The sequence below is a fragment of the Entelurus aequoreus genome, linkage group LG10 (assembly GCF_033978785.1).
Source record: "Entelurus aequoreus isolate RoL-2023_Sb linkage group LG10, RoL_Eaeq_v1.1, whole genome shotgun sequence".
In the NCBI taxonomy this organism is placed as follows: Eukaryota; Metazoa; Chordata; class Actinopteri; order Syngnathiformes; family Syngnathidae; genus Entelurus; species Entelurus aequoreus.
This window is the reverse complement of record NC_084740.1, coordinates 19,429,524-19,439,831: the sequence shown is the minus strand read 5'-3', so window position 1 is coordinate 19,439,831 and position 10,308 is coordinate 19,429,524. Positions and strand designations below refer to the sequence as shown.

Sequence of the window (10,308 nt, the reverse complement as noted above, 5' to 3'; positions counted from 1 at the left end):
CTGTATGCATCAGACATGCATACAGTTACAACATGATGCATCAGACATGCATAGTTACAACATGATGCATCACACATGCATCAGACATGCATACAGTTACAACATGATGCATCACACATGCATACAGTTACAACATGATGCATCACACATGCACACAGTTACGACATGATGCATCACATGCATACAGTTACAACATGATGCATCACACATGCACACAGTTACAACATGATGCATCACACATGCATACAGTTACAACATGATGCATCACACATGCATACAGTTACAACATGATGCATCACACATGCATACAGTTACAACATGATGCATCACACATGCACACAGTTACAACATGATGCATCACACATGCACACAGTTACAACATGATGCATCACACATGCATACAGTTACAACATGATGCATCACACATGCATACAGTTACAACATGATGCATAACACATGCACACAGTTACAACATGATACATCACACATGCATACAGTTACAACATGATGCATCAGACATGCATACAGTTACAACATGATGCATCACACATGCACACAGTTACAACATGATGCATCACACATGCACACAGTTACAACATGATGCATCACACATGCACACAGTTACAACATGATGCATCACACATGCATACAGTTACAACATGATGCATCACACATGCATACAGTAACATGATGCATCACACATGCATACAGTAACATGATGCATCACACATGCATGCAGTTACAACATGATGCATCACACATGCATACAGTTACATGATGCATCACACATGCATGCAGTTACAACATGATGCATCACACATGCATACAGTTACAACATGATGCATCACACATGCATACAGTAACATGATGCATCACACATGCATGCAGTTACAACATGATGCATCCCAATTTCCGGTTTCTTTTTTCATCCTGTCCGAAAAGGAATAGGAAGAAGCAGAGCTCATTTAATCCTACCCCCTATTCCATTTCATAGCAATTTCGAACACATTCATCCACTTTCTGTTCTCAATGTGTGCACAGTTTACTCCATGAATAAAAAAACGTAAAAAGAATAATGATAAATGGTAAATAAGGTTAAAATGTTTCATACACCAGTCGGTGTGGATTGGGCAGGTGTACCTAATGGTTTGACCCGTGCCTAAGATAACCCAAATTTTTTTAAAAAAGGACTAGTAGACTTTTTTTTAAGGCAAATTGAATGAATATTTCTTCAAACTCACATTGCGGGAGTGACGGGAAGAAAAGCTCTGACTCGCTTGGAGTAGAAGTGGTTTGGGCGCCTATTGTTGGTTTGTTTAGACGACCAGAATAATAACACCACTCAAAATACAAGACAACCACCTTTTTCCCCCCCCAAGATACTTCTAAAGCAAATTGAATTGCGTAAGTGACAGGAAGAAAAGCTCTTTCTCGCTTGGAGTAGAAGTGGTTGGGCACCAACTCTTGGCTAACATGAATCACCAGACGACGTCTCTTTTGACTTATTAGGATAAATATAATATGTTGTACAGTAGCAAGTGAGTGAGGGTCATGTTGTAAGAAGGTAAGGGAATATTTTTGGGACAAGACTACAATTTGCTTCATCACTTCTAACACAAATGTACTTTTTCTCTTTGTGTTAAACACATTTGGACACTTGTTATAAATAATGTCAATAAACCTTCTTTTCTATGTTAGAACATCTAGGGTCACAGGTGGCAAACTCAAGGCCCGGGGGCCAAATCTGGCCAGCTACATTATTTTATGTGGCCCGCGAAAGCCTGGAAATAATAATAAAATGCTTAATCTTTTCTTACTAAATATATTTGTTCTTTCCCTTTTGACACCCAAAATCATGTACTGCATGCACTTGCATATATTTTAAAATTCAATATTATCAAAATCTAAATATTATATTATCATGTATTCCAAAAATATTTTTTTTGTTAAAATAAAGATAAATATTGTACTTAAATATCTGCTTGACTTATGATTTCAAACAAATCATCAATCAAATTGTAGACTGTAAAATTGACAATAGATTTTACGGTTAAATTCCGTAAATTCCTGAGTTTTTTTTTACAGTAAAATCAACTTTGGTAATGTTTTTTTCCATATACAGTAAGACACTAAAACATAAAAAACAACAACAAGATTTTAAGGTAAAAACAAACAAACTGGCAGCTCTTTCACCACAAAAAACAGTGGTATTGTTTCTCCATTCCATTCTATTTATTCAATTTTTTTATATACTGTAAAAAAAAACACTGCTTTTACTGTAACATTCTGGTGACTGAGTTGCCAGTTTTTAAAGTCAAATCAAAATGTTTGCAGCTTAAGTAAAAAACATATTGTTAATGTATTTTATATATATATATATATATATATATATATATATATATATATATATATATATACATTAGGGATGTCCGATAATGGCTTTTTTGCCGATATCCGATATTCCGATATTGTCCAACTCTTAATTACAGATACCGATATCAACCGATACCACCGTCGTGGAATTAACACATTATTATGCCTAATTTGAACAACCAGGTATGGTGAAGATAAGGTACTTTAAAAAAATAAATAAAACAAGATAAATAAATTAAAAACATTTTCTTGAATAAAAAAGAAAGTAAAACAATATAAAAACAGTTACATAGAAACTAGTAATTAATGAAAATGTGTAAAATTAACTGTTAAAGGTTAGTACTATTAGTGGACCAGCAGCACGCACAATCATGTGTGCTTACGGACTGTATCCCTTGCAGACTGTATTGATATATATTGATATATAATGTAGGAACCAGAATATTAATGACAGAAATAAACAACCCTTTTGTGTGAATGAGTGTAAATGGGGGAGGGAGGTTTTTTGGGTTGGTGCACTAATTGTAAGTGTATCTTGTGTTTTTTATGTTGATTTAATAAAAACAAACAAACAAAAACAAAACAAAAAACGATACCGATAATAAAAAAACGATACCGATAATTTCGGATATTACATTTTAAAGCATTTATCGGCCGATAATATCGGCAGGCCGATATTATTGGACATCTCTAATATACATGTATATATACACTGCAATAAAGAGCTGTCACATATGAGATGGAAAAAAGACTAGATTTTGTGGGAAAAATACAAAAAACTATTGAAATAAACTCGCTCAAGGGTGTCAAACTGGGGGCCACATGGCAGCTAGTTATGGCTGCCCTCAGAGGGCCACTTTTAACAGTGAATAATATATACATTTTAAATTGCTTCATTACACTATTATTTATTGTTATATATTTTTACGTACACTGTAAGAAAAACATGTAGATTTTAGAGTAAAGTTTAGCTGCCGAAATTTTACCATAAAATGTTTTTTACAATGTATACTGTAAATGTAAATGGGAAAACAGTACCACTGTTTTACTGTAAAATGTACATTTGTTGTTTTTACAGTGTATTACTGTGAATGGAAAAACAATATTACACATTTTTTCGTCTCGTGTTTTTACGGTCAAATTCTGGCAACTGAGCTACCAGTTTTTTTTTACCGAAAAATAATGTTTACATTGTACAATTTGATGGATAAGTTGCTTCAAAATCATGAGTCAAGCAGATCTTTAAGTACTTCTTTTAATGTTTGGAATGTGTGATAATATAATATTTGTTGCAATATTAGATGAAGTTTAAAGTTTTTTTTACCGTAAAATCCACTTTGGTACTGTTTTTTTTCCATATACAGTAAGACACTAAAACATTAAAAAAAAAAAAAAAAAAAACCAAACAAGATTTTACGGTAAAAACAAACTGGCAGCTCTTTTACCACAAAAAACATTGGTATTGTTTCTCCATTCCATTCTATTTATTCCTTTGTTTTATATGCTGTAAAAAAAAACACTGCTTTTACTGAGCTGCCAGTTTTTAAAGTCAAATTTAAATGTTTGCAGCTTATGTAAAAAAACATATTGTTAATGTATTATATATATATATATATATATATATATATATATATATATATATATATATATATATATATATATATATATATATATATATATATATATACATGCATATATACACTGCAATAAAGAGCTGTCAACATATGTGATGAAAAAAAGACTAGATTTTGTGGGAAAAATACAAAAAACTATTGAGATAATTTTGCTCAGGGGTGTCAAATTCGTTTTCACTGGGGGCCACATAGTTATTTATGGCTGCCCTCTGAGGGCCACTTGTAACAGTGAATAATATATACATTTTAAATTGCTTCATTACACCATTATTTATTGTTATATATTTTTACGTACACGGTAAGAAAAACATGTAGATTTTAGAGTAAAGTTTAGCTGCCGAAATTTTACCATAAAATGTTTTTTTACAATGTATTCTGTAAATTTAAATGGGAAAACAGTACCACTGTTTTACTGTAAAATCTACATTTGTTGTTTTTGCGGTGTATTACTGTGAATGGAAAAACAATGTTACAAATTTTTTCGTCTCGTGTTTTTACGGTCAAATTCTGACAATTCAGCTACCAGTTTTTTTATCGAAAAATAATGTTTACATTGTACAATTTGATGGATAAGTTGCTTCAAAATCATGAGTCAAGCAGATCTTTAAGTACTTATTTTAATGTTTGGAATGTGTGATAATATAATATTTGTTGCAATATTAGATGAAGTTTAAAGTTTTTTTTACCGTAAAATCCACTTTGGTACTGTTTTTTTTTCATATACAGTAAGACACTAAAACATTAAAAAAACAAACAAAAAAAATGTTTTTTTTTTGTTAAAATAAAGATAAATACTGTACTTAAATATCTGCTTGACCTATGATTTCAAACAAATTATCAATCAAATTGTAGACTGTAAAATTGACAATAGATTTTACGGTTAAATTCCGTAAATTCCTGAGGGTTTTTTTTACCGTAGAATCAACTTTGGTACTGTTTTTTTCCATATACAGTAAGACACTAAAACATTAAAAAACAAACAAAAAAAACATTAAAACAAGATTTTACGGTAAAAAAAACAAACTGGCAATTCTTTCACCACTAAAAACATTGGTATTGTTTCTCCATTCCATTCTATTTATTCCATTGTTTTATATGCTGTAAAAAAACCAACACTGCTTTTACTGAGCTGCCAGTTTTTAAAGTCAAATTAAAATTTTTGCAGCTTATGTAAAAAAACATATTGTTAATGTATTATATACTGTATATATATATATACATGTATATTCATATATTACTCATTGCTGCCATGTGGCCCTCAATGAAAACACCCCTGATGTAGATAAATGTTTTGTCTGTTTTTTCTAGAAGCCGAGGACACGGTGGATGAAAGCGGCCCGCCACAAAATCATCCTCCGGGTTGGCAGATCCCAGCCGTTGGCGGGGCTCGTGACCTTTTGACCTGCGGCCAGTGCAGCCAGGCCTTCCCCCTGGCGCACATCCTGGCCTTCATCCAGCACAAACAGGGCGGCTGTCTGTCTGGCAACCAGAGGGCCAGCGCCAACGCCGCGCCGCCCTCACCTGCCCACCGGGCGCAGCATCGACAACAGCGACACGGTGCCGCCGCGCTGGGACCGGGGTTCATCGAGCTAAGAAGGGAGGAGGCCCAGAGGGACCAGACCTGGGGGGCGGAGCTTGGTGTGAAGGTGAAGGCGGAGCCCAGCAAAGCAGGTGAGTCTTGGGAGGCAGCAGGGGAAAAAAAGCTAATTAGCGAATGTGTTTTTTTGTTTTTTCTGTCCCCTCCCCTCCGCGTCCTCGCTCATTAGCCGGCCGTTGCCATTAGCGAGCCTTGGTGAGTTAGTCATGTGCAGGATAATTGTGGAGGAAAGCAGCCGCGTCAGGAGAACCCAAGGTCCCCCCGGGCCCTCCTGTGCTGAGCACCTGAGCTCTCGAGCTGCCCCCCCCCCCCCCATACACACACACACACACCACTGCTGCTTGTCTCCAGGTGAGCAGGTAAACATGTTCCTGCTCCTTGGATGAAGTAAGAAGTATATGTACATGTCTGTTTGTTTATTAGCAAAACACATAGTATAGTATAATTTTGTATTGTATAGTATAGTATAGTATAGTGTTGTATAGTATAGTATAATATTGTATTGTATAGTATAGTATAGTGTTGTATAGTATAGTATAATATTGTATTGTATAGTATAGTATAGTGTTGTATAGTATAGTATAGTGTTGTATAGTATAGTATAGTATAATATTGTATTGTATAGTATAGTATAGTGTTGTATAGTATAGTATAATATTGTATTGTATAGTATAGTATAGTGTTGTATAGTATAGTATAGTGTTGTATAGTATAGTATAGTGTTGTATAGTATAGTATAATATTGTATTGTATAGTACAGTATAGTGTTGTATAGTATAGTGTTGTATAGTATGGTATAGTGTTGTATAGTATAGTATAGTGTTGTATAGTATAGTGTTGTGTTGTATAGTATAGTGTTGTATAGTATAGTGTTGTATACTATAGTATAGTGTTGTATAGTATAGTGTCGTATAATAAAGTGTTGTATAGTATAGTGCTGTATAGTATAGTATAATGTTGTATAGTATAGTATAGTATAGTGCTGTGTAGTATAGTATAGTATAGTGTAGTATAGTGTTGTATAGTATAGTATAATATTGTATAGTATAGTGTTGTATAGTATGGTATAGTGTTGTATAGTATAGTATAATGTTGTATAGTATAGTATAGTGTCGTATAGTATAGTGTTGTATAGTATAGTGTTGTGTAGTATAGTAAAGTGCTGTATAGTATAGTATAGTGTTGTATAGTATAGTATAGTGTCGTATAGTGTTGTATAGTATAGTGTCGTATAGTATAGTGTTGTATAGTATAGTGTTGTATAGTATAGGATAATGTTGTATAGTATAGTGTTGTATAGTTTAGTGTTGTATAGTATAGTGCTGTGTAGTATAGTATAGTGCTGTATAGTATAGTATATTGTTGTATAGTATAGTGTCGTATAGTATAGTGTTGTATACTATAGTGCTGTGTAGTGTAGTATAATATAGTGTTGTATAGTACAATGTAGTATAATATAGTGTTGTACAGTATAGTATAGTATAGTGTTGTATAGTGTAGTATAGTATAGTGTTGTATAGTGTCGTATAGTATAGTGTTGTATAGTATAGTGTCGTGTAGTATAGTGTTGTATAGTATAGTGTTGTATAGTATAGGATAATGTTGTATAGTATAGTGTTGTATAGTTTAGTGTTGTATAGTATAGTGCTGTGTAGTATAGTATAGTGCTGTATAGTATAGTATATTGTTGTATAGTATAGTGTCGTATAGTGTAGTGCTGTGTAATGTAGTATAATAGTGTTGTATAGTATAATGTAGTATAATATAGTGTTGTACAGTATAGTATAGTATAGTGTTGTATAGTGTAGTATAGTATAGTGTTGTATAGTATAGTATAATGTAGTATAATATAGTGTTGTATAATATAATGTAGTATAATATAGTGTTGTACAGTATAGTATAGTATAATATTGTATGGTATAGTGTTGTATAGTGTAGTATAGTATAGTGTTGTATAGTATAGTATAATGTAGTATAATATAGTGTTGTACAGTATAGTATAGTAAAATGTTGTATAGTAGAGTATAGTGTTGTATATTATAAATAAATGATAAATGAGTTATACTTGTATAGCGCTTTTCTACCTTCAAGGTACTCAAAGCGCTTTGACAGTATTTCCACATTTACCCATTCACACACACATTCAGACACTGATGGAGGGAGCTGCCATGCAAGGCGCTAACTAGCAGCCATCAGAGGCAAAGGGTGAAGTGTCTTGCCCAAGGACACAACGGACGTGACTAGGAAGGTAGAAGGCGAGTATAGTGCTGTATAGTACAGTATAGTATAGTTTTACAGTATAGAATAGTGTTGTACAGTATAGTATAGTATAGTGTTGTATAGTATAGTATAATGTAGTATAATATAGTGTTGTACAGTATAGTGTAGTATACTGTTGTATAGTAGAGTATAGTGCTGTATAGTGCTGTATAGTACAGTATAGTATAGTTTTACAGTATAGTATAGTGTTGTATAGTATATCATAGTATAGTGTTGTATAGTATATCATAGTATAGTGTTGTATCAATCAATCAATCAATCAATCAAAGTTTACTTATATAGCCCTAAATCACGAGTGTCTCAAAGGGCTGCACAAGCCACAACGACATCCTGGGCTCAGATCCCACATCAGGGCAAGGAAAAACTCAACCCAATGGGATAAAAATGACAAACCTTGGAGTATAGTATAGTGTAGTATAGAACAGTGTTGTATAGTATTGTATAGTGTTGTATAGTATAGTATAGTATAGTGTAGTATAGTATAGTGTTGTATAGTATAGTACAGTATAGTATATATTATATAATTATAATAATATATATAATTTGGAGCTGTTAATGGTCCCCCAATCCTCAGGTGTTTAAATGATCTCTAGGTGAATTATTCCATTCCACTTTTTAGAAGAGTAAGAGTGTCAAGCTTCCTGCTGCTTGCCAAATAGTGAACCCACTTTAAGCTGCTCTATTAGTTAAAAATGCTAATGCCACATTATTATTATATTATATTGGGCAATTAATTTGTAAAAAAATATATTTTTTCTCTTCTTTAGTATTTGATTTGTGTTTAAATTACTTTTTCTTTTTTTTTTAAATGGAAAACGGAAATTAGATTTTATTATTTTGTTTATAAAACATTAACTAGCATTATTATTATTTTTAACATTATATTTATTGTCTTATTTCCAACCAGAACAATAGAAATAGAGAAAAATTTACCTCAAATACAAAGGAAAGAAGCGAGGTAACAGTTGACCCGTCACAGTTCTCACAAATCCAGGTTCAGGAGACTCCTTGTACAATAGTCCAAGAATAGTCTGGCTCAAGATAGTTCAAGTAGGGCTGCCAGATTTGGAAGAACTGGTCCACTTTGGGATGTTTGATATTTGTAGGATGAATGAACTCCAGTAGAACTTGACACCAGGAGGGGCTCTTATCATGTAGCAACTTAGCAGTATCAGTAAGAATGTTGCAGCTTTAGTAGTAATACTCCTGCTTGGGAGACATACTGTATATCGGATCCATTTATTTATTTGGCACTATTAACATATTGTAAAGCAGGGGTGTGGAACACGGTCACACTGAGGGCCACATGGCAGTTATGGCTGCCCTAAGAGGGCCGATTGTAACCCTACATAATGTATGAATATAAATGTATAAGAATTCACCTTAATGATATTATAAAATGAATTGCTGTGCATTTGATTATTATATTTGTACTAAATACACTGTGAACATTTTTTTAAGTAAAAAAACAACAAAAAAACTTCACCGTAAAATTTACGAGGAAAAACACTACTATAGTTTGTTTTTTTACTGTAAAATCTATTGTCATTTCTACAGTGTACAATTGAATGAATAACTTGCTTTGATATAACTCAAGTAGATATTTATTTTGTTTTTATTGTAAAAAGTTTGAAATTAATGATAGTATTATATTTTGTTGCATTATTAGATAATAAAGTTTAAAATATGCTCAATGGCATGCAATACATGGATTTATGTCTAAATCTAAATTACATTTAGTCAAGGATAAAATGCTTTATTGACTCAAATAATTTCAGGGCTTTCACGGGCCGCTTTAAATGATGTGGTGGGCCAAATATGGCCCCCGGGCCTTGACCTGTGTTGTAAACAATTACCCAATGTGTTGTTATTTTTTGGATGGAGTTGACTTTCTATCTACAATTGCTTAGAATCCCCACATTGGAAGCGTAAAGAAAAACAATTATATTTTAAAGTGAGTCTAGTTTAAAAAGAATGTAGTATGCATATATACACTGCAAAAAAGAGCTAGTTTAAAAAGAATGTAGTATGCATATATACACTGCAAAAAAGAGCTAGTTTAAAAAGAATGTAGTATGCATATGTACACTGCAAAAAAGAGCTACTTTAAAAAGAATGTAGTATGCATATATACACTGCAAAAAAGAGCTAGTTTAAAAAGAATGTAGTATGCATATATACACTGCAAAAAAGAGCTAGTTTAAAAAGAATGTAGTATGCATATATACACTGCAAGAAAGAGCTAGTTTAAAAATAATGTAGTATGCATATATTCACTGCAAAAAAGAGCTAGTTTAAAGACAATGTAGTATGCATATATACACTGCAAAAAAGAGCTAGTTTAAAAAGAATGTAGTATGCATATATACACTGCAAAAAAGAGCGAGTTTAAAAAGAATGTAGTATGCATACGTATATATACAC

General features: G+C 32.6%; 1 protein-coding gene across 1 annotated transcript in view; it reads left to right on the top strand.

The window, feature by feature from the left end:
- Positions 1-10,308, top strand: part of znf296 (zinc finger protein 296) — a 41,154-nt gene that overhangs the window by 12,051 nt on the left and 18,795 nt on the right. The window contains exon 2 of the mRNA XM_062060245.1: positions 5,316-5,678. Within this exon, the coding sequence (XP_061916229.1) occupies positions 5,316-5,678 (363 nt within the window). The remainder of the gene's footprint in view (positions 1-5,315; positions 5,679-10,308) is intronic.